Source organism: Dipodomys spectabilis, unplaced genomic scaffold (assembly GCF_019054845.1).
Source record: "Dipodomys spectabilis isolate Male_0828 unplaced genomic scaffold, ASM1905484v1 ptg000089l, whole genome shotgun sequence".
In the NCBI taxonomy this organism is placed as follows: domain Eukaryota; kingdom Metazoa; phylum Chordata; class Mammalia; order Rodentia; family Heteromyidae; genus Dipodomys; species Dipodomys spectabilis.
Window position 1 is genome coordinate 7,484,034 of NW_024870766.1, and position 25,045 is coordinate 7,509,078.

The following is a 25,045-nucleotide window of genomic DNA, read 5'->3' on the forward strand; positions in this document are numbered from 1 at the left end:
CAGTATGTATTTTAACAGGTCTTCATTGGTAAGTCAAGAAAAGACTAACACAAACTAAATTCTTAAAATTTTTATCACTATTTGCCCACTGTCCCTTGCTTTTTTAAGTTCTTAATTCCTTGTTATTTCCCTTATAATTTATCAGGCACATGATAAAGAGTTGTATTACAGTACCTGTTAGTGTTGTCAAAGGCAAGACAGATTCAGTATCAATGACATCAGATGCTTGGATAAAGCCATGAGGAGAAGGAACGATAAGTATTGTTTCATCATCTATTGTTTGATGAATTTGTTCTACTATGGTGGGAGACTCTAAATCCTAAATAATATTTAAAAGAGAAAAAAAGATTCTAACTCAGATTACTTGTTAGTTCTCCTCATGATCCGAAGTACATCTAGATTTGACAGCACTTAATACTCAGGTATTTCATTTTAAAATTACAGTTAAAAAAGGAGCAAGATCTTAAGTAAACTTCAATAACGTCCTAATTTAATGCACTATTAAACAAATTCAAACATTGATACTTGAAAATAGAACAGTCTAGTTGAACAACAGGATGAGGTTCCTAAGCTGAACCCCAAAGATTAACTATACTCAAGAAGTGGGTTCCAGCTGGGTACCAGTGGCTCACACCTGTAATCCTGGCCACTCTGGAGGCTGAGATGTGAGGATCACAGTTCAAAACCAGCCTGGAAAGGAAAGTATGTTTAACATTCTTATTTCCAATTAATTACAGAAAAAGCCAGAAGTGGTACTGTAGCTCAACTGGTAGAGAGCTAGCCTTGGCAAAAGGAGCTTTGAACTGCAAACAAAACAAAACAAAAAACAGTGGGTTACATAAATACTTCAATCTACTATAGGAAGAGAGAGCATCAATGAGAAAGTATGCTAAGGTGAAACTCTGTCCTGTCCACTTCTGGCAGCAACATTGGTAGTGCACTGCTAATTCTACAGTCAAGAGATGGGGTTGTAGTTTAAGGGAGGAAAAAAGGAAGTAACAGAGCCTTATCCTTATGAAGGATTTCTAAGATTTTTTTCCAACTATGCTTTAAGGCTCAAGGTGCTGTTCTTATATATGTGGCTTACCTCGGTAACATAAGCACTGGCTAAATCAGTGGGTGATTCTTCTTGTTTAAGGTCCGTGACGGAGATTTCTTCTTCTGTTCTGACCATAATACTATTCATCAGTTCTGTGCTATTTTGGTCACTGAATTTCGATACATGAGTGTCATTAAATGATGGCTGTATAGTTAATTTAGGCTGATGAATTTCAACTGGGAAAGTGTCTGCTTCTAGTGCATCTGGAGGTTCAGGAAAATCAGATGACTGAATATCACCAACAGTTAGTTCTGCTTGGGATATAGAGGAAGTGATGTCCTCTGCGGCAACAGTCTGAATGATGACTCTTGGTGTGTGACACTGCACTGTAACATTGTCACTTGTGTTCAACAGATGTTCTGGCTATAAATGTTAAAGGAAAACCATTAATGGCATAATGAGTAAAAACTACAGGTGGTTTCCCATTGCTCCCTCCCATAACTTTCCCTTCTGGATCTGGAACTTAAACTTTGTATGTGCGTGCCAATCCTGGGCTTGAACTCAGAGCCATAGCACTGTCTGTGAGCTTTTTTGCTGAGGGCTAGCGCTCTACCATTTGAGCCACAGCTCCACTTAGGGCTTTTTCTGGAGGTAGTTTTAGTGGAGATCGATCAGAGCTTCATGGACTTCCCTGCCTGGGCTGGCTTCAATCCTCAATCCTCAGATCTCAGCCTCCAGAAAAGCTAGGATTATAGGCATAAGCCACTGGAGCCGGGCTTGGACTGTAATGTTTATAATCAGTACTTTTACTCCTACTCTGTTGCCAATGTCCCTTTCTCTTCTAATTTCCCTATATATACATATCATAAGTAGATACAAAAGAGTAACGAGACTTCAGTAAATGAAGAATTGTTTAGGTAACCTTATCAGTGTGAGTATTTATATCTGTATCAACAGATACATAATACATAACTCAAAAATCAAGTAAAACTATGTAACATACGGATAAAGCATGAACAATGATCTGTTCAGGAGAAGCAGGAGCAGCAGCTGTCAGGGTTACTGTGGGACTAGCAGTCAGAGTTAGGGGAAGGCCTTGACTTGAGCTTGTCTGAAGTAGGTAGGTGCCTGGAGTGCCTGTGGGCTGTAAATGGAAAGACTAAAAAGAAAAAAAGATATTTTAACAGAAGTACAACAGACTACTGGCAAAGTCTAGCATTTACTAGCCACAAATGTTCTTATAAATCATGTAGTTACAAACAAGTAATAAAAATTGTTAATCTAGCTAGGCGCTAGTGGCTCAGGCCTGTAATCCTAGCTACTCAGGAGGCTGAGATCTGAGGACCGCGGTTCAAAGCCAACCCAGGCAGAAAAGTCCATGAGACTCTTATCTCCAATAAACCACTAGAAAACCGGAAGTAGCGCCGTGGCTCAAGGGGTAGAGCGTTCGCCTTGAGCTGAAGAGTGCAGGGACAGTGCCCAAGCCCAGAGTTCAAGACCCACAACCAACCAAAAAAAAAAAGTTAATCTCTCTTAAGTCATTGCTCTGTTCAGAGCATTAACTTTACCCTGCCCTTTGCTCCTATGTATTTCTATGTTCTGGTTTTAGCTACTTGTTTCAGGGTACCAAGATAATAGGTGCATGGCACCCAGTCAGCCCACATTAATACTTTTCTTAGTTTTCCTATCAATTTCCCAGTTTAGGACTAAACTTCACTTTTCTAAAAAGGCACAAAAGCAGTGTTTTACACAGTGTTTTTTGTAAAACAATTTTAGTAAATATTCCTTATATTAAAGGGTAACAAAACAGCAATTAGCAGTGTTCTGAAGATGCTTATGTGAAAAGCTGGTTAGCTGATGTTTATCTCTTGAGATGTTAAAATGAGTACAACCAAGTTATTTGCTAACAGATTTTTCAAACCATAAGCTCCTACGTAAGGATTTGAGGTAGGTTTATCCTAATATCCTAAAGATTCTTGTACTTAAAGTAGAGCTGGAGCTGAGTGTCGGTGGCTCATGCCTACAATCATAGCTACATAGGAAGCTGAGACGTGGACGATCACATTTGAAATCAGCACAGGCAGAAAAGGCTGAGACTCTACCAACTAACTAGCAAAAAAGCTGGTTGGAGGTATGGCTCAGGTGGCATCAGCCATAAGCAAGCAGAGTGAGGAATGATAAGGATTCTAAGTTTATACCCTGAGACTGGCAGGAAGGAAAAAAAAAAAAAAAAAAAAAAGCTGATGGTTTTTCAGTACCTTTTGTTGGACCAAAACAACTCTCCTGTGTATAGAATCCCTGAATACAGATAACCTTATTGCTAATAAAGGATTATATCTGCCTCTCATGGAAAAGACAGTAGTATTAGGATTATGAAAGCGCCTAGCACCTAGTAGGGACTCAATTTCTCTTTTCTTCCCGTAAGAGTGAAAGGCTTTATGTATTAATAACGTATGACCAGGTATTAACATAAAATATATGTGTATGCATACATTAATTTAAAGCTCAGTTTAAGATTAGGTAATAAAAGAGAGAAGTCTAAACATTTGACCATGATGCCATAAGCAAAACCTGAACACAAACCTAAATGTACCTCTGTGTGTGTGTGTGTAAATATGTTTTTTTTTGTACTTGGGGAAAGGAGTAAAAACAAAATGAAATTCTGTTTGCTAATGGTTATCATGTCCTGTACACCTCTAACTCTACTCTAGGTTGGGTTTTAAGGATGGAACAAGAACCTTCTGCCATGTTGGCCATTCTCTGGGGATTTGGTTATGGAGAGGATGAATAAACTCTTGCATTAATACCCTTTATGTTCTTCACAATAAATCTTTTTTTTTTTTTCGTCAGTCATGGGGCTTGAACTTGCTGTCCCTGAGCTATTCAGCTCAAGGAAAGTGTTCTACCACTTGAACCACAGCGCCACTTTTCTGGTTTTCTGATGATTAATGGGAGGTAAGAGTTTCATGGACTTTCCTGCTGGGGCTGGCTTTGAACAGTGATAGTCAGATCTTAGCCTCCTGAGTAGCTAGGATTAGAGGTATGAGCCATCGGCGCCTGGCTCAGTAAATAAGTCTTGAGGCACTTTAATGTTATATTCTTACTAAAGTATATGAACTGTTGGATTTACTTACTTTAGAAGGCAGCACAGGCAAGGACTAGAACTTTTTTTTTAATTTTTAAATTATCACTAAAAGACACTCTATATCATAAGTTGTATGTTCCACTTGTACCACCCAGTGGCAATAAAGGGGAATATATATAGATATCCTCTCCAATTTTTGATGGAATTATTTTTAGATAAATCCATCAGAAACATTGTAACTCAACATGCATTTAATATACCTAGCCTGCTGACCACCACAGCAACACAGTACACTGTGGAGTGTTCTTTACCTTGTGATGGTGTGGCTGGTTGGCTGGCTGGGAGCTGCATACAGTTTGCTCCTTTTGCCCAGCCAGCATTGTGACCACATATTGGCTAACACAAGATCAAAATTCAAAATTGAGCACTCATATATGTTACTATGTAGACAGCCATCTACATTTTTTCTACATATAACTTGAGATTAGAAATAATAGATCATTTGCTAAGAAGAGGTAACTTTTTTAAAAAACTACAAGACTTCCTCAAAGTGACTTAACTATTTGAGATCTTATAGTGCTTACTGAGAGAATGTGTTCACTAACAGCTCATAAATTGTCCATAAACTTTGCTTAAATAGCTAGTAGGTACTTAGGACTTAGTACAAACCATAGTACATACTCATTAGCAATGTTATTTAAGAACACAGAGCCAGGTGCTAGGAATCCTAGCTACTCAGGTGGCTGAAATCTGAGAATCAACGTTTGGAGCCAGCCAGGGTAGATAAATCCAATAGACTTATTTCCAGTTAGTTACCAAAAGCCAGAAGTGGAGGCATGGCTCAAGTGTAGACTGCCAGTTCGAAGCCAAAAAAACTGAGGGAAAGCAGAAGGCAAACAAAAGCAAAACAAAAAAGCAAACCTCAAAAATATGCATTGGCTAATGCATATATGGGAGAAAAGAGTATGAAAGTAGAAATCTGATTTATGCTTCATCCAAAATCCGTTTGTCCTCAAATTTTTAATTTCATCTGCTTACATGATAGCATTTTAAAAAATGATACCAATTGGCCTAAAGCATAAAAGTGGCCAATATCTATTAGATGAAGTATTACTCACTGGAAGAATCTCAAATGTCTGTAGTGTTCCACTGTTTAGTGTTACTGTTTCTGGGTCAACAGTAGCAGCAGGAGAGTCTGTTGAAGCTGTAGTAAGAACAAGGACAATAATAAAATGTTTGTCATAAAGGAAATTTCATATTGAATAATTTGCTTGCAAACCTGAAGTCATCAGAATTTCTTCTGAAAGAAATCTAATGGATTTATCTAGGGTGAAATACAGAACATATTTATGCACAATTGTCATACACAGCCAACTTAATGAAACAGAAGTATGCCCACTCATTCATGTTTTAAGTACTCTGTATTTAAACTACAGACTACTTGTATTTGTGAGATATCTTAAGGCTCACAAAGCCTAAAAAAACTTATGACTATACAAAATTTTTGCTGGTACTCGGTATTTACCATAAAAGAATTTCTAATGTTAGGAAGCAAGAACCTATCAGGACAAACCTGGAGAGATAAAAGGAACTGGCACAATGAATTTTTGTGTGCATTCTGACATACAGTATAGATGTTTGGATTGGTATTCATAATACTAGGTATGAGTTCAAGTGACACTGCTTCCTAGCTGTATAAACCTTGGAAAATAACTTACTTGATCCAAACTAATGTCTATAGAGATTTTATTGTCTTGCTTGTTTCATATTAGTTGTTCTGAGGATTAAAAACAGGTTTATACATAGTAAATGTAAGGTGTTTTTAGTTCAAAAGATCACATTTGGGGGACTAAACAGGAGATTTTGCATACAATGCTAAATAAGAATAATAGTTAAGTGAATATCTTGCTGGAAAAAATAAGATTAATATGAAAGCACCATTTACACAGTATTTGTTGTTTTCCTAATAGGTATTGTCAACCCAAGGAAAACTAAATCTTCATGCATTATCAGTTGTTGGCCCACAGTAACTCATTTATTTGAATTAGTAATTTCACTGACTTTGCAGTTCTCAGATTACAAAACAAAAACAAGCAAGGCCAAAGGAAATTTTTTTTCATTATTTATTACATTGGAAGGAAGATGAAACAACCAAACTCATATTAGGATTTAAGATGTATGATTGTTTTCAAAATCACCCCTCTTTTGGTTTTGGTGCCGGGATCAAACTCAGGATCCCAAGCATGATAGACAAATGAACTACCACTGAGTTATCCAATCACATATACAGTTTTATTGTGTGAATAATATCAGCTATTTTTAACCAAGAGACCAGACCATACATTTGGAAATGTGTGGGGTATTTCTCTTATGATGGTAAAGCACTACTGGTATTTTGTGGGTAAGGTCAAGGGTGTCTATGCATTGAGCAATCTGAAGGACAGTTCTGCATACATTTATTTGTCTCAATGCCAAAGGGCGGGGGAGAGAATGGTTGATAATAACACAGTGATTGGTACATTTATGAGTAATAACCGTTTCATAGGCACAAAGCATTATAGGATCTCCACCTATTTAAATACAAGTGAGATAAGGATTAAATAAGGATAAAGAACAGTGAAAAAGGTATGAAAAGTCAACTTGGTTTAGAGCTAAAGAAAATATTTTGCATCTCAACAATAAATTCTGGGTTCTCATAAATCTTATTAAGTATAAAATTATCAAAAACTAAGGAAAACAGAAGGATTATTTTTTCTGACACTAGCCCTTTTATTCCCTAAAAAATAATTTCAACCTCAATGAAACCAATTTTCCTTTGATAGTTAATACTGTAAATCTATCCTCAATTGTGTGTGCTCTGGTGAACTTACCATCTACCTTAACCTGTGAACTCATTTCTTTCCCTGATATAATTTTAGGTAGTTTCTATTAACCATTAATTTTGATTTCTACTTGAGTGGCTCTTATTAAATCCTTTATTATAAAATCTAGAAAGATGTTAAACCATCTTTGACTGTGATTTATAATGGCCAAACCTGCCATATACCCATACATTACACAAATATTAACTGAACATAAAAATGCCTTAGATGTCACTTAATCAATCATCTTGGGCACGTTTCTACCAGTACCTTAGAAGACTGAAAGTATCAGAGCCATTAACCATATCATACAAGTCCAGTAACAAGGAGTCTTGAGGTCCCAACACTTACAGACATGGGTAATCTGGACTGGAATCTGCAATGCTGTCATGGGGCTTGGAGAGATGGCTGTATTATCTTCCAAGCGCGCGACTCTGATCTGAACATGTTGTACACTGGAATTGGAATTACTGTTTGGAACTCCAGATCCTGATTTATTCTCCAAAAGCACTGGGTTGTTTTTTTGGTTCTCGTGTAACTGTTTAAGACCTTTTATTAAGACTGAAGGGAGATGGGTAGACAAAAAAAAAGAACATTGACTCTCGGTAGACTACCATCTAAGCAACAAGGGATACAGGGTGAGAGGGAAAGTATTTGGAATAAATTTTATTTTGGATGTAATACTTTACCAAAGAAAATAGTAAAATCATGGCCTGAAATTATTAGAAACATCCATCATAACAATTATTTTTTTGAGATGGAGCTGGTCTCAAATGATCCTTTAGCTTCAGCTTCCTGTGTAGCTGGGGCTACAGATGTGTATATGCCAGATTTTTTAAATCCTCCACTTTCATCCCCCCAATTTTATCCTCCCACACATGGGATGATAGGCAAACACCACTCCCACTATTGGTTCAGATGGGATCTTCAATTTTTATTTCCCAGGCTGGTATTGAATCACCATCCTTACCATCTCAGCATCCAAATATCTGAGATTACCAGCATGAGCCACTGGTATATATGGTGAATGTTTTTTTAAATTTAGTTTTCTTTGAAAAATAAAAGTTGGTGTTTATACTAAAGTGTGTTTCCTCTTCATAGTTTATGTGAAAGAACAAGAGTATGTGTGTAAATGTGTATATTTTCATCTTATGGCCCTTGGAAATCACAAATCATTAACGCTTCTCTATGAAAACAAGGACTCAGGGCAGAATTTTAAGTAAAAAATCTGTTTTGATGATTTTCTTCTGAGGCAAAAAAACTTCTAAACCTTTAAACTTTCAAGAAGTAAATACAGTAAGGGAAGGACTTTAAAAAGCAAGTAATACATTACCAGGGAATGAAACATCCTTATGGTTTGCAATTTGCCTTTTGATGGTCCACCATTTACTTCTAAGCCATTGTGGTGAACGGACGCTGCTCCATCCCTCAGCTAACAGATCCCAGTTTATGTCATTTTCATCAGCTACATCAAGTTCTGCTATCCTACAGGTTACAAAATAAGCACAGATTAGATGCTAAATTTAATTTCTCAGTAAGAACCCTCTTCTTCTTGTAGGTGACAATGACACAAGAAATAAAGGGAACCTTTACTTATACCAGTGAGATGCTATATTAAGTTTGTATGAGGGAAAGGGTTCCATTTACAGACATGCTTTCAGAGCTATGAGTTAAATTGCTATCAGCAACAGCCTTTGTTTAAAGATCTAAGTAGTGGCTGAATGGTAGATACATGGTTAGAACCAGATGAAGCACTGTAAAGGAAAGGAAACAGGCTAAAGGTTAGAAGCAGATAAAGAACAGTTTAGTTGTAAAATGATTTGCAATATTTCATGGTGTGGCCTCTGAGCTTTTCCATTTGTAAAAATGTTCAGAAAGAGCCATTTAAAAGACGACAGTTGAAATAGGGAAAAACCTGTATTTAAAACAAACTGATAGACAAAAACATAGTACAACTAACTAAATCTGGGGATTTAAAAGTCTTAAATTTTTCAGTTTTAACTGCTTTGATAATTTTGATATCCTCAAGGTATAGCCACAATAATGATATTTAAGTTCAATATCTTAAATATTTTCTTGCTGGTGTTTTGGCTTATTTGGTTCCTGAGTTTTATTGGTTAAACAAAATACCTTGATTTGTGTTTAACTGGATTTGAAAGTATATGCCCCACATCTTGGCAATTTTAAGCACAGTAGCCAAGGATTGAAGGCTATGGAGACTGAATAGGCCTCTTACTCTAAACATGTTCCCGCTAGGCTAGGACTGAGGCACATTGGTGGGACAGTGGAAAAGCTGCACTGTCACTGCCTGTGCCATACCTGTTCTGTGGATATAGAGAGGACTTCAGTCTCCACGCCTTCAATCTGGTACTTTGCCCCGGCACTAAATCCACTAAAAAGGAACAAACACAAAACAAACAAACAAAAGAGCTCAATATGAAATACTTTAGATCATAAATAAAAGCTCTAAGGAAAGGATGCTTTTCAGATATTAAGCATTTAGGAGACCAAGGAAGAAAGTCATCAAGACTTTTATAAAATTAATCAAGTTTTGGCATTAAGAGATTTAGTACAAACCTAAGGATGAGATTGATTTCATCTTCCTTGGTCCATTCAGTACCCCCACTCTGTTTCCAGTTCAGGTAGTTGAGCCATTTAGAACGACATTGTTTTTCTGAGCGGGTACCCACTCGTTCAGCCACAGCTGCCCAAGACACACCCTGTGTGACTATGTCACCTGGCTCAGTGCTTGTCAATTCATGAACCACCTCTGCAAGTCTCTTTTCTTCATCTTCTGTCCATTTCCCTGAAAGAAAGAAAGAAATCCAGACTACCGCTGCTTTTTTTTTTTTTTTTTGCCAATCTTGGGGCTTGAACTCAGGGCTGTCCCTGAGCTGCTTTTATGCAAGGCTAGCACTCTAACTCTCAAGCCACAGTGCCACTTCCAGCTTTTTCTGTTTATGTGGTACTAAGGAACTGAATTCATGGTTTCATGCATGCTAGGCAATCACTCTACCACTAAGCTACATTCCCAACCTCACTGCTACTTTTTTGACTTGTATAGAGCTGATTCAGTCAGTCCTATATTTCCAAGTACTAATAGGAAGCATCCAGTAAGAGTTCAATTACCCAAAACACAACCACAAAGAATTTTATCAAGTTATGTCAAGTCTCTTATATGTAAAACACATCATTGGGAAAACCTTTACTCTAAACACAACCACAAATAAAAAATGAAGTGGTAGATAGTTCAAGAGGCTATTATTTATAAGAATAGATAGAGGGCTGGGAAGGTGGCTCAGTGGTAGAGTGCTTGCCTTGCATGCATGAGGCTCTGGGTTCGATTCCTCAGCACTACATAAGCAAAAAGAAAAAAGCTGGAAGTGGTGCTGTGGCTCAAGTGGTAGAGCACTAGCCTTGAGCTGAAGAACTGAGGGACAGTGCCCAGGCCCAGAGTTCAGGCCCCACGACCGGACCCCCCCCCCAAAAAAAAAAGAATAGAATAGGAGCTACAAATACAACAATATCTTCTCACCTATTTCAAGTAATGATCTTTTATCATCTTGTTCAAACTACTGTGATAAAATATTAAATTCTGAAACAAGTATTCAAACATTTTTATTCCTGTTTTTTTTCTGAGCCTGTAAATTCACTAACACACTAAATATTCCTCTCCATTTAAAAAAAAATGGAGTTTGAGCAGAAAACTAATAAGAAATGTTAACTTTTGACTTAATTCAATTACTAGTAGATAATTATAGGGATTTCAAAAAAGCTTGCTTCAGGAATAAATTCGGCAGTTTTTTACTGACTACTTAGATACCACTGACGGATTCAAAACAAATCTTATTATATTAAATAGCTTGACATCAAAGGAAGGAAACATACAAAGAGTGTCATTCATGGTATAGTACACAAGAGAAATTCACCAGAAGCAATGTCATAACACGGAAAGGAAGCCAGCAAATCAATGGTAGTGTCCTCCCAAATTATGTAACAAAAGAAGCACTGTTCATAGTACTGTATGTGAAAACAGCTTATTTATGTTAACGCATATCTTATCCTAGAAGTAAAGGTCCGATCCCTACATTAAGCTAGCTACACCCAAGAATAACAGAGTAAAATTTAGGCCCTCATTGTCTTGCTGATAACACTAATAGTGACAGTAACAGCTAAGGACAAAATGGTCTTGTTTAGTAGGGTAAGAGATAAGGATAAAAATTATATGCCTGACAATGAAGTTAAAATGGAGAACTCCTTTTTTGTTTTTATTGAAAAACTGAATTTGGGATTGATAGGGCAAAGAGGGAATTATGATAATGAGGCTCAAAGGCCAAGTGATAGTGGCAGAGACAAAGTACTATTTTATTGTTGGTAAAAAGGTTAGCTTTAACACTACCCATACATTTGAGTACATTTAGAAACATTTGTAGTCTGGGTGGGTGGGAAAATGAAATCCCTATACTTATAGGTTTGTTTTATGGAAATGTATACTTTGAACTTGTCCTAAAATATATACAAACCTTTGATCAGAACTTCTATTTTGTGACTTGTCTGTTGCTGAAGTTTGCATAAACCTGAATTGAATAATAAGCTGCTGTTGCTGTTCAGTTAGATTGGCCTATATTAAAAATCACCTCTTGTATGTATGTCGTAAAAAGAAATACTTGCCCTGTTGGGACACAGCTTTGAATTTCTGAAAACTGTGAAATGGTAAATGTAAATCTTTTGAAATGGAACAGATGTCATGTCCTTATGAGTAATGCCACCTTATATAAAAGAATAAAACCAAGGACTATAGTTTGATCTATCTATTAAAGCTGAAAAAAGGTGAGGACTAGGAAATAATTCACCTTAAGCCAACATTTTTTCTTCAGATAAGAAAGCACTATCTGATAGGCTAGAAGCTTAAAGAGTGATAAGAAACCCTGCCAGTGCACTCACAGTACCTGTGTTGCAAGTATCCTTCATCAGTCTGCACCGATCTTTGACAGAAGATGCGCTTCTTCCTAGCGCCGCCCCTATTGTTGCCCAGTCATTGCCATGCTTTATCCGGAGCCTAAAACAAGAGTCTGCCAATCAGCATTTGGTTCAACTGTTTTCTCCCTTTTAATTTCATCATTTATTCTTCATTCTTCTTCTTCCCATTTGACTGGTTTGGAAGTTGTGGGCAGCAATACTTTGAGAGCCAAAGTTTGAAAGTGTGGCCTTTTATTGGGGTCCACAGTTGTCTGTGGGTGAAAAAAAAACAGGCAGCAATTGCCCTTTTCCTGGGTCAGAGAAGAAATAAATAACTTGGATATGTGTTCAAAAAAGATCAAATTTCCCCTCAGGTTATTGATACAATCTCCCAGGCTAGCCCCAGACTTTTCCCTTTTGAGCACACACCTAACAAGCTCTTCTTTAGATATGTGAAAAAGCTTCACAGATCCTTATCATCATAAATAGAATATACCTTCAAATTTTTTCATGATCCATAAAGTCCATTAAACCTATTTTATGGCTCTAACTCAATGAAATAAAATCATGCTTGACTTGGCAGTCTTGACCAGCATAAATATTTAGTGAAGTATTTGCCAAGTCATTATTTTAAATTAAGCTATGAAGCAAAACCCTGTTTTTAATGTTGGTATATAAATCCCCCAAATGTAGTCTTAGGCCACCAAAAATGTCCATTTTATCTTTCTGGAAGCCCTGTTAATGGTCTGAGGAAGTATCCAGTGACTAACAATAAGAGGCTAAATTTGTATGTTATGGGCATAGCCTTATTATATTAGTTCTATAGCTGATAAGCTCTTAAAATAGCCAGTTATGCTTAACAGCAAGATTATACCAGTCTGCAACAAACTGCCCCACTTTCATATTAAAAGTTTAAAATTACAAGACAAAAAGCAAATAACAGAATCAATAAAATAAAATTTAAAACTTACTCCTTGAGCTTCTCAATTTCACCAGGTGTATATCTAAAAATTCAGAGAAATTAAAAAAATTAAAATGAGGAATTAAATACTTTCATATGTCAGAATTTTAGATACCTCATTACAATCACTTAGCCTATTGACATTCTTAAAGTGACCCATTTTATTGAAGTGAATAAAAGTTAAAAATAATTCTATTTTGTTAAAAGGAAAAAAAGGGCCATTACTTTTAGCTGTAATATAAATACTGTAATTTTCTTTAGAAATATTGAATGTTTAAAACATTTGTTCCTATTATTGCCTGGCTTTTATTTCAAAGTTGTTAAGGCACTTGAAATCATAGCTCTTCTGAAAGATTTATGGATGACAATCGAAATGACAGGTAAAAAGAAAATCCGTGGAAAATTCTCTTAAGACACTGAAAAAATTGACATTTTCTTCATTTCCCCCAGCAAAGCATTGACATCTTTGACTGTTTCAATACAGCAGCTGCAATGTCAATTTATTTACAATTTTCCCCCCACAGTCATAATACATAATCTATTTTCTTCAGCTTTCAAGTATATTTTCTTTAGCAGGCTGCTGAAGAGCTAGAAGAAAACCAGTATCAGTAGCTCAGTCTTAGTAGTATCTAGTAAGTCATATTACTACCACTGAAACTTCCCAAAGACAAATAATATCCAGGCATTGTCTCCAGATAACTATCCTCCACTATTTTCATTTATAAAAATGGTCTCTGTGCTAATAAATACGATACTATAAAATCAGAAAGGTTCCAAGGAATACATTTAACACTTTCTACATCTTTAACAACTATGCTTCTATATTTTTTATGCTACTACTTTTTACTTTATTTTTTATGCTGCTTTTTTGGCCAGTCTGTGTCTTGAACTCAATGCCTGGGAACAGTTCCCGAGCTTCTTTTGCTCAAGCTAGTACTCTACCTCTTGAGCCAGTGCCACTTCTGGCCTTTTCTGTTTATGTGGTAATGAGGAACTGAACCCAGGGATTCATGTATGCTATGCAAGCACTCTACCACAAGGCCACACTCCCAGCCCTTTATGCTACTTATTTAATGCTTTTATGCTACTATACTTTTTATGTTACTTTCTTACAGAACAGACTTTGTCATAGAAAGTTGAACCTTTACTTTAACTTAATAGTAAGACAATTCAGTTTGATTTCCAAAAGAGAGTTTATTCTTTTCAACCTAGAACTAGAAGATCAAATTATTATGGATAATAATCCATAGCTGTCGCCACTTAAGTCACTGATAGTTGCTGTATTTTAAAAATTAACAGATTCTTTTAACTAGTCCCCCAAATTACATGAAAACATGCAGCATTACAAGTTTTCATACTTTCCCACATGGTTTCTGTCATCATACATGCGAAGCACTCTTCTATATACTGCAAACAAAGGCCGGTTCAGACCCCATGCTATAGTTCTGTAGAAATCTTTTCTTTCGTCCTTTGACATCTCAAAGATGATTTCTGTAGCATCTTTTATTCCGCGTGCCTAAATGGGTTACATTTCTTTCATTTAGGGATTTCTGATAAAATCATGTGAATATACTATGCTTTTAAACTTGCTTTAATGTTAAAGATCATCAAAGGCATTTATTAAAAAAAGATATTGCTAGTTAGTAATGTTTATAAATGTTAAAATGTTTAGGTAATAAATTAATATTTATTGTTCCAAAAATAAAATAATATTCAACAGATTCAATTTAAGTGTTTTAAAGTTATTGAAAAAATTTAAATAAAGTAGAAAAAAACATACAAAAAATAAATCTACAAATTGTATTTTTGATAGTAAGAAAAAATGGAAACAATTTACTTCTAGCAACAAAATAAAACAGAACACAACTGTAAATAATATAAGAATCAAAAAAGTAGGGCCTAAGTAGAGAAGCTTCAGAGATTGAGACAATAAATGAACATTAACAATTTTGTGGCAATAACATTTGAATGCCTATGAAATGAACACAGTCCTAGAAAAAAAAGCAACTTACCACAAATGACTGGAAAAAATAGCAAATCAACTAGGCACAGACCAACAAGAAACTTTCATAAATTCATTATCATCATCTTTCCATACTGAAAATCCTAAGCCCAGAGTATAAATCGTAACCAATAGTTAAGAGAAACGTAACTATGATCTTAAATTATTCTACAGTAAAGAGAAGAAAAATGCTACTTCCTTGCTCATTTTATCAGGCTGGCATAATCTCAATGGGAAAATCAGACAAAGACAGTTTCAGAAAATAATTGTTAGGTCAAGCTCATTCATTAATATAGATCCTTTCTTCATAGTGTAGCACAGTAAACCCAACAATGTATAAAGTTAATACATCAATGTCAAAGAAAAAACAAATGCAAAACTCCTAAATTCCTTTACCCCAGGAATACACACTCATGTCAGTTTCAGAGAAACTACTGATATGATTGGTCATATCATTGCATGAAAAAAGGGTAAAATTTCAAAAGATATGGCAAAAGCCACTCACAAATAACTTTTTTTCTTTGGTGCTGGTTCTGGGGCTTGAGCCCTTGAACTCAGTGCCTCATACTATTGCTCAGCTTTTTCCCCAAGGCTGGTACTCTACCACTTGAGCCAAACCCCAAGCTCAACTTTTGGCTAATTATTTGAAGATGGAGTCTCTTAGACTTTTCAATCTTCCAGGTTACAGACTGAGTAGTTATGATTATAGGTATAAGCCACCACCAGTACATGGCTCTAAGTGATTTGCAATGTATTTCTGAATACAATGTTTACTATTTCTTTTTCTAAAACAATAAACTCAGTGAAAAGATCTTTATTCACCAGTAAATAATAAAGGATTTTAAACTTTATAGTTTTCAAATCTTAACTTGTAGTCAAAATTAAGATGACAATATACTTATATATATTGAATAAATGGTTAAATACTGTACCTGTCCCCCACTCTCCAAACAGTACTAATGATGTACTTTTCAAACATACACTATTTGAACCCTTATATGGGGATAAGCAGTAAGTCTCTTGGAAAGATTTCCATAAGGAAGAGTATGAATCCATCCCATCAACTTCTTACAACTCAACTTGAAAGCTTTAATGCTTTATTTTTGCTTCAGAATAAAGTTCTAATTGTTTGGTCTTGACTTCGAAGTCCAGTTTTACAGGGGCATTTACCTGATTCAAATTAAAGGGGCTAATTTAGTTTAATGTGATTTAGTGTTTTTGATCTCCGATTGCTTGCTAATCAGCATTTATGCTGTTTCCTCTAGTTAATCATATTTAAATTCTTTTTTAGACCTAGCTCAAATCCTTACTCTTTCAAAAATTTTGAACTCTTGTAGTGTAGGTCACAGGTATCACTCATATGTTAAAATCTTGTACCATTCACATGTTTTGTTTTTCTAAATAGATGCTGTTTTGTTTCAAAAGCATATACTGCATATTAAGGAAATTACTGCCTTCAGAGCCACAACATTTTATGTTCAATGGACAAATAACAAAGAATTTTTGAGTTTTTTTGTTTTTGGTCAGTCATGGGGCCTGAACTCTGGGCCTGGGCACTGTCCCTCAACTCTTTAACTCAAAACTAGTGTTCTACCACATGAGCCACAGTGCCACTTCTGGCTTTTTCTGCTTTATGTGGTGCTGAGGAACCAAACCCAGGGCCTCATGCATGCAAGGCAAGCACTCTATCACTGAGCCACCTTCCCAGCCCTGAATTTTGAGTTTTAAGTGGAAAGAAGATATTTACCCTCAGGCTAAATTACATAAACTATTTTTAAGTTACTTGAAAAGACAAGGCCAAGCTGTTGACAGGCTACAAAGATTTTTGCCTAAACTCTAGTTGGTAACGAAAGCAATTTTTATTACTATTTTATGCTGAGAACTCAAAAAATTTAAATGTATTATACTCTAAGTATAAACTTGTGAATTATTAAGCCATAATTTATTGTAAATCATCTATTATAAAAGTTAATGAAAAGCTCCCAGCAAATCACATGTAATACTATTTGGATATTTTTGCAATCAATAAACAAAGTGGTAAACATAAAAACTATGCCACGGAGTACCTTTAGATAGCGTTCAATGTTGCTCATCAAAATATCAATTTCTTCCTTGGACCACATCCCCTGCTTCCACTTATGTCCTTCAAAAAAATTTTAAAATATTACCTTTACAGAATATAAGTGTTAAAAGGAGATTTATAAAATCAAGAAAGTTAAAATAAAAACTTTTTTCCCCATAAAAAATATTTTTATAAGCAAAAGATCTTAGACAACAACATGAAATAAACTGGATACCAAATAAATACATTCTTGAAGAGTACTATATAGTATAGTTAGGAACAATTTTACTTCCTTCCTTCCTTCAAAATGGCATATATACAAAAACCTAGTGTTGTTTGTTTGTTTGTTTTTTGGGTCCAGTGGCGGGGCCTGAACTCTGGGCCTGGGCACTGTCCCTCAGCTCTTCAGCTCAAGGCTAGCGCTCTACCACTTGAGCCACAGTGCCACTTCTGGCTTTTTTCTTTTTGCTTATGAAGTGTTGAAGAATTGAACCCAGGGGCCTCATGCATGCAAGGCAAGCGCTCTACCACTGAGCCACCTTCCTAGTGTTTTTTAGCAGCTTTTCAGCTCTGCTAAAAACATGGTTAATTAAAATTTCAGACTAAAGTTAATAGACTTCTTTCTATTCTCAAGAGTGGTAACTGTATTGCTTTTTAAATACCACCGAGCCACATTTGTTCAAAAATAAACAAGACAAAACCTACTTTGTATTAGAAAATTAATAATTATTGAAAATCAAGTCATTCAGGGTGAAATTTAATTCATTTAGAAAATCTCAATGGATATGATTTCACAATGATGAAGGTCCTAAGCCCTTTATCTTCTTTTCTTTTTCCCTTCTTACTGGTAACTAAAATGCATTGAACATCTTACCTTTGTTAGTTAATGAATCCTTATCCTCTTTAGTTGTAAACCATGCTTGGCTAACTGCTGATACTTCCTCATTACCCAAGGCAGATATTTCATCTAGTTGTTCATTCTGTAAAATCTTAAAAAGGTAGAAGTGCAAAAAAAAAGGCAGTTTGAATCTACCCAATGTAATTCATCTTTGTTTATAAACCGTAGGCATTATAAATGCTAACAATAAGGAATTGACATATTTTAGATACAGTGGCCTCAACTTTTTATAATGTAGGCCAATTACATTATTTAAATAACTGTGGTACACACTTAAATAATTGTGGTACACACTTGTAATTCTAATACTTAGAAAGTTGAGGCAAGAAAATTTCAAGTAGTTTAAGGTCATCATAAGCTCCATAGCAAGAACTTGTCTTAAAAAAAAAAAAAAATATATATATATATATATATACACACACACATATGTATGATACTTATTTACCTAGGTAAAATGAGCTTACACATAGTCATTCCAGATAGGAAAATAGAAATACTAGAGTTGGATGCTATTATTGAGTAATATAGTCAGAAGCGGTTTGTTGCTTAAAGATAGTCATCTATAATTTCTTGATAGACAAGATTAATAGGCTCAATCACAAGATGTTATTACGTGATCATTGTCTGCTTCTAGTATACTGATTACTGAATGTTTTATAACCTTATTTATGTATCTGCTTCTCAAAGAACTGAATGGTACTAATAACACTACAAGCTAAAGTAACTTTCTTGTGTAACCCCATCACTGGTCACATTTTCAATTACAGACATACCTTTGTCTAACAAATTCTGCAAATTTTAACAAAGCTGCTTTTAATACAACTGACCTTGGCCTGAAGGAGTATCCAGTAAATGAGTAAGACTTAGTAACTACCATATCAGACATGAACCTATCATAGGAAGACCAGGATAAGATGAATCACTTAAGTCCATCTTACTTGGAAGTCTTTATTATAATGTGTGTATATTTATGTTTATAATTGTATATTTATATTTGTATTGACCCAGATACAGAGCTATAGACCTTTTCATTCTTGTTCCTGTGATTCCTAGCTGAATTTAAAAATACTTCATAAATACAGTATGTAGCTACCTGGTAGAAAAATGAACTAGTAAGAGTAGAGGTCCTTATTGTGCTTTAGTTGTTCACTAATACCCTATTCAAATTACTTGCTGAAATCAAAGAGTGAATTGTAAGGAGCTCCTCCATCCTTGTTCAAAGTTGACATTTGAGACTCCCTCCTTTGGTAATTTTGTGATTTTTGGAACTTCCTTGATACTTATTACCAAGGGCAAAAGTTCAAAGTAATCCAATGACATTAGGGTTGTTTTTGATGCTACATATCAACTTGTAACTATCATATTAAATGGTCATTGTGAAGAGATGAAGCAAAAGGAAAAGCTACTTAAACCAAAAGGCACAAGCAGGAAGACAAATTTTTTTTTTTGAAGGGGAGGGTCTGGTCGTGAGGCCTGAACTCTGGGCCTGGGCGCTGTCCCTCAGCTCTTCAGCTCAAGGCTAGCGCTCTACCACTTGAGCCACAGCGCCACTTCCGGATTTTTTTCTTTTTGCTTATGAAGTGCTGAAGAATTGAACCCAGGGCCTCATGCATGCAAGGCAAGCGCTCTACCACTGAGCCACCTTCCCAGCCCCAAGACAAATTTTTAAGAAATACAAATTTAAGCTTTAGACTATGTAAGATGGCAAAATTTTCTGATTTTGACCAACAGTAACTTAGCTGGGACTGAAACAACTAAAAAAGTTTACTAAATCCTAACTACTTTCTAACCTCTCAACACATAGAAAAATATATCTAGTCCTACAGACATAAGAAATCACAGTACTAACATACTGTTATTGATTAACAGCTCATCACTAACACATAATGAATGCCCTTATATCCTTTCCTGTTTCAACAGATGTGAACCACTCAACAGGGCAGGGATTGAATTTTACTAAATTATGTTTACAACTGAGACTCCTATATGGGGGACTAGAAACCTCAATAAAGTGCTATCTTTCATTTTATGATTGTTTTTGTCCAAAACGTGTGTTCGTAACATTTTAAAATATAAACCATATATAAATGATCCTCCTCTTGAGGCCTTTAAAAGATCTACTTTACCTGGATCTGTGTCACAGTTCCCTCAGTAAGATCATCATCTGCCACCTCTGTGGTTGCAGTCATGGTCACCTCAAAGCTCTGATCATTTTCTGAAACTTCAAGAAAAGAATAATTTATCTCTACATTAATGACAGTCTCTAATTATAGTAAGAATTCTTGCAAAAATATGACCACCTAAATTCCCATTATAATTATCAGTATATCCCATATGGAAATACCTGTTTCATGCACACTACTTGTGCATCAAATTCATGTGAGGTACAGAAAAATCCTACCTTTGTGAAGCTTATATTCTAATAGAAAAAGACCTAAAATGGACATACCAGTAAGGGGGATGGTACTTACAAGGTAAGAAGAAAAATATAAAAACAAGAAAGTCAATGTGTTTGAAATTTTGGACAAGAAGCCGGGGAAAATGACCAGTACTTGACACAGAGAATTAGTAAAGGAAGCTAGTCATGAAATATCTTCAGGAAAAGTATTTCAAGAAGGAAAGTCAAACACTAAGACTCTGATGGGGAATGCTTTAAGAGTTTATATAAGAATAGCAAGCCCAGTGTTGCTACAGTAGAAAAAGCATGATTAGTAGGAGATTTTGTGTTAGAGTAAGGACTCTGGCTTCACTGTGATGCAGGAAGAATTTGGATTAAGTAGTGATTTACAATGACAGTTATTTGCCAAACATAGGTGGCTTGTGCTTGTAACCTAACTATTCAAGAGGCTTACATCTGAGGATTTTAATTCAAAGCCAGCCTGAGCAGGAAAGATAAAACTATTTATCTCCCAATAGCCAACAAAAATCTGAAAGTGGAAGTGTGGTTCAAATGGTAGAGCTCCAAGTGAGAGAACCATAAGGCCCTGAGTTCAAGTACAGGTAAATACATACATGTATACATAAATGCAATTACATCTGTAAAATTGACCAAGACTTAAAATTGATTTAGAACTTGACAGTCAAAATAGGAAAGAATTAAAAAACCTGTCAACCATTAGGAGGAAAGATCATTAAATTATAAATATTTTATATTCACATATGTGAAATGTTATTAAGTTTTTTTATAAAATGTCACAATGGGGGTGGGGTGGGAGGTAAGGGATGGGAAGAGGAAACAAAGGAGGAGGAGGCAACAATGCTTGGTAAGAAATGTACTCATTACCTTGGCTCATGTAATTGTAACGCACAATAAAAAAAACTTACTAATAAAGTCAATAACTTTTCATTGCAATTTAACAAAGAATTAAGTCTAAACACAAAGTACATACACATCTTCAATCTTCAATTTTCCAAAATGAAAATTCTGCCAGTTCTGGTGCTTGAACTCAGGGCCTGGGGTACTGTCCCAGTGAGCTTCTTTAGTTCAAGGCTAGCACTCTACCAACTTGAACCACAGTGCCACTTCTGGCCTTTTCTGTTTATGTGGTACTGAGGAATCGAACCCAGGGCTTTGTGCATGCTAGGCAAGCACTCTACCACTAAGCCACCTTCCTAGCCCTTGGCTTGATGTTTTAAAATAAAACATAAAATTAGCTATGGCACAACTCTTTAACAACAATTTGCCCCATTCTACCACGGATGAGATCACATAGTCTGGCTTTGAAACCAGACAAAACAAAGCAGAATTACAACCTAAGTTGCAGTTATAGTCTTTTGTCAATGGTGTTCAACCTGAGGTATTTATCTCCTCTGAAATCTAGTTTGTTCGAAACAATGTTACAATATAAACACGTTAACAACTTCTACAGTGAAAATTAATTAGGCATCTATCTAAATTCCTTTTAGTCATATGCTAAATCTCCAGTAAAGCACTGAACTAAAAGTACATACTATATAAATCACAATGCCTAGATATGACTACAGACAAGTTATTAATTTCTCTGTACCTCAGTTTCTTCATTTATAAAACAGAGATGATAATAATAGTGCCTACTATACAACATGCTTTCCTAATGAGTAAATATGGTCCTAGGGAAGGGGTGAAAGAACTATACACACAGATACACACATGTATATAATAAACTTAATAGCTTCTAGGGCCAATTGTACTTTTCTTTTTTTTTTTTTTGGGTCTGGTCGTGGGGCCTGAACTCTGGGCCTGGGCGCTGTCCCTCAACTCTTCAGCTCAAGGCTAGCGCTCTACCACTTGAGCCACAGCACCACTTCTGGCTTTTTTCTTTTTGCTTATGTGGTACTGAGGAATCGAACCCAGGGCCTCAGGCATACAAGGCAAGTACTCTACAACTGAGCCACCTTCCCAGTCCCACAATTGTACTTTTCATGGGGAGAGTGTAATCAACAACAACAAAAAGAAGTCTAAAGAGGCTCCTTATGTAGTCTACAGGTTAAAATTTTAAGAAGTATTGAGAAGATTAAGTTAGCTAACATAGGTAAAACATTTAGAATTATGCCTGGCATATAAGTACTCATTATGCATTAAAGGTTTTTTCTTTTTACTAAATGAGTAAACTGCCCAGGCCTACCTGAAAATGCCAATTGAATCTCTTGCAAACTTAAATTTGATTTCAAAAGGCAAATTCTGTGCTCTTAATACATAGTGACTTACTTGGGAGTGCAACAACTGATATGCAAGGAGTAGAATCATCAATACTCTGATCATCCTCAGAGGACAAACAAAGCCTCTTATGTGGAGGTTCAGCACTATCTTCTGAGTCTATTTCATCAGCTTCTAGTAAAAGGAAAAAATATAAGAATCTCAAAATCTTCTAATCAACAAGGAAAAAACAAAATCTCCATCTGGTTATGATGGTAACAACTGTCTGACTCATTAAAACAATGTTTTTATTCAACAATTTAACTAACCCCACCTATATAGAAGGAGGACTCAACAGACATTGCTTTCTCTTTATCTACTGACAAGGAACCAAGAACAAAGATAACATATTTTTAAACCAACCAAGTATTTCATATAAAAAACAAGGCTGGATTCATTTTCAAACCAAAGGTTAGAAGTCATTCATGATGTTCTAATCAGAATAATCTAAAGTACTGTGAATAATATACATTCTAAGTTTCTTTGTTCCTAGAAATTGCAATTCAGTAAATTTAAGTGAATACATATGTCTAACATATATATATGCTCTATAAATGTATAGTGCATGTATTTAAATAAATATTAAATACAAATATGTTTGAATAAATATAAACATATTTGAATAAAAAACCAAGGCTGGTTAGTTGATTCATTGATAAATATTTACTAGATGCTTACTATGTTCTAAGTGTTCAAATAGAACAATGAAGGATAAACCCAGAATATCAAGGAGCTTATAATGTAATGGAGATGAGCAAATCAACAATTTCAAAATAATGAATGAAAAGGCCCTGTTAGAGCAGAGCAGTTTTTCACACAGAGTGGAGGTAAGGGAGGATTTTCTAAAGGAAGTAACTTAAACTTGAAAAAGAAGAGAGTCATGAAAAAGTGATTACTTTTCTGGGCAGTAGAAGCAACATTGAGGCATGAAAGGTGTAGGTGTGTTAAGACAATGAAAAGAACTCATCTACTAGAATGTAAGAAGGAGGTAAGGCTAGGAGGAAAAATGATATATGGAAAGGTCTATGTACCAAATTAAAGAATGTATACTATCTTCTAAAAAATATTAAGAGGCTTTAAAATAATTTTCCTTTGCTATTCAATTTCATGACCAATTTTATCAACATTTGACAATTAACTAGAAGTAGGGGACTGGTTATAGCCTATTAGAGATACCCCAAAGAGAAAATAAAGTCTAAACTGAAAGGACTTGAAATAGAGGAAGAAGATAAAAAAAAAATGGAGTACAAAATGCTATATAATACAACAATAAACTTCCATGATGGATGGATGTGAGTCAAGAAAAGGAATTTATTCTTAACTACATTTTATAATCTAAGACAATAAATATAAAAGGGAAAAGAGAGAAGTACATTTAAGAAGTATGTGAAAGAACTTGCTTTATGTGAAATTTAAGATGCCCATGGGGAAAACAGAAAACTCATAATTAGCTAGAATTTTGAGTCATCTGAATAGATAAGGTACTAGGTGAAACCATGTTTGACTGAAATACATCAAGATATAGAATAAAAAGATAGAATACTAAAGGTGAACCTAAAATAAAAAATGAGTAATACAAATAAAATGTAAGCAGAGACTTTTGAATCTTAAATGAAATCTTATACAAACAGTTGTATAAAATCTTTTAGCATCATTAACAATACCAAAAACAAATATCTGCACTACAAAGACTATGTCTACATTTTATGTTGTGTTAAATATGCTACCATTCTGTGGGCAATGAAGAATAAGGTTCCCTTCTGTATCCTGAGTCAATGTCACGGAATTCACAGTTTCTACAGTCACTGTGTCAGAATCCTCTTCAACTGTGCTCATACTCAAATCTGTGTAAGAATAAACTCCAGATTAGAATTTTAAAAAATATTTCAAGACAAGAACATTAAGTATCTCCATCAAATAAACACTATTTGCCTACAGTGTTCTGTGTGGGTGTGTAAGCACATCGCATACAGGCAGTACTGAAACCGAATCATAGGAACTTCTGCCTTCCTTCGCACAAATTTGGCACTCCACCACTTTAGCCACACCTACATTTCCAGCTTTTTACTAATTAGGGGTATCTCTCTGATTTATCTGCCCACGCTGGCTTCGAAACAGGATCCTCTGATCTTAGCCTCTTGAGGAGTTTGGAGTTAGGCTTTCTTTCTTGGTTTCTCCTTTCCTTTCCCCTTCCTCTCTCCCTTCCTCCTCTTTCTTTCTTATATCAGTAATTGAGTTTAGACTCAGGGCCTGGACACAATCCCTTACTTTTTTAGTTCAAGGCTAGCAGTCTACCAGTTGAACCACAGCTGCACTTCCAACTTTTTCAATGGAGAATTAGAAATAAGACTCTCACAGACTTTCTTGCCTTGACTGGCCTGAGACTATGATTGATCCTCAGACATCAGCCTCTATAGTAGCTAGGATTATAGGCATGAACCACCAGCTCCTGACTTAGGCTTTCTTTTGAAAAAGAGAATGCTCAATGTTTAAATTCGTTATT

At 35.4% G+C, this 25,045-nt stretch overlaps 1 protein-coding gene across 3 annotated transcripts in view; it reads right to left on the reverse strand.

The window, feature by feature from the left end:
* The window catches only part of Dmtf1 (cyclin D binding myb like transcription factor 1), a 37,465-nt gene that overhangs the window by 1,398 nt on the left and 11,022 nt on the right, over positions 1-25,045 (reverse strand). For 2 of the 3 annotated variants that reach the window (XM_042684795.1, XM_042684794.1), the window contains exons 4-18: positions 24,270-24,386; positions 22,555-22,677; positions 19,994-20,088; positions 17,844-17,958; positions 16,974-17,050; positions 14,264-14,421; positions 12,916-12,948; positions 11,935-12,044; positions 9,563-9,791; positions 8,319-8,470; positions 7,337-7,546; positions 5,243-5,328; positions 2,043-2,198; positions 1,088-1,462; positions 175-319 (exon numbers count right to left, since the gene is read on the reverse strand). In XM_042684795.1, coding sequence (XP_042540729.1) covers positions 175-319; positions 1,088-1,462; positions 2,043-2,198; positions 5,243-5,328; positions 7,337-7,546; positions 8,319-8,470; positions 9,563-9,791; positions 11,935-12,044; positions 12,916-12,948; positions 14,264-14,421; positions 16,974-17,050; positions 17,844-17,958; positions 19,994-20,088; positions 22,555-22,677; positions 24,270-24,378 — 2,173 coding nt within the window. In that variant the 5' untranslated portion in view covers positions 24,379-24,386. The remainder of the gene's footprint in view (positions 1-174; positions 320-1,087; positions 1,463-2,042; positions 2,199-5,242; positions 5,329-7,336; positions 7,547-8,318; positions 8,471-9,562; positions 9,792-11,934; positions 12,045-12,915; positions 12,949-14,263; positions 14,422-16,973; positions 17,051-17,843; positions 17,959-19,993; positions 20,089-22,554; positions 22,678-24,269; positions 24,387-25,045) is intronic. The other variant, XM_042684796.1, reaches the window with a different exon arrangement.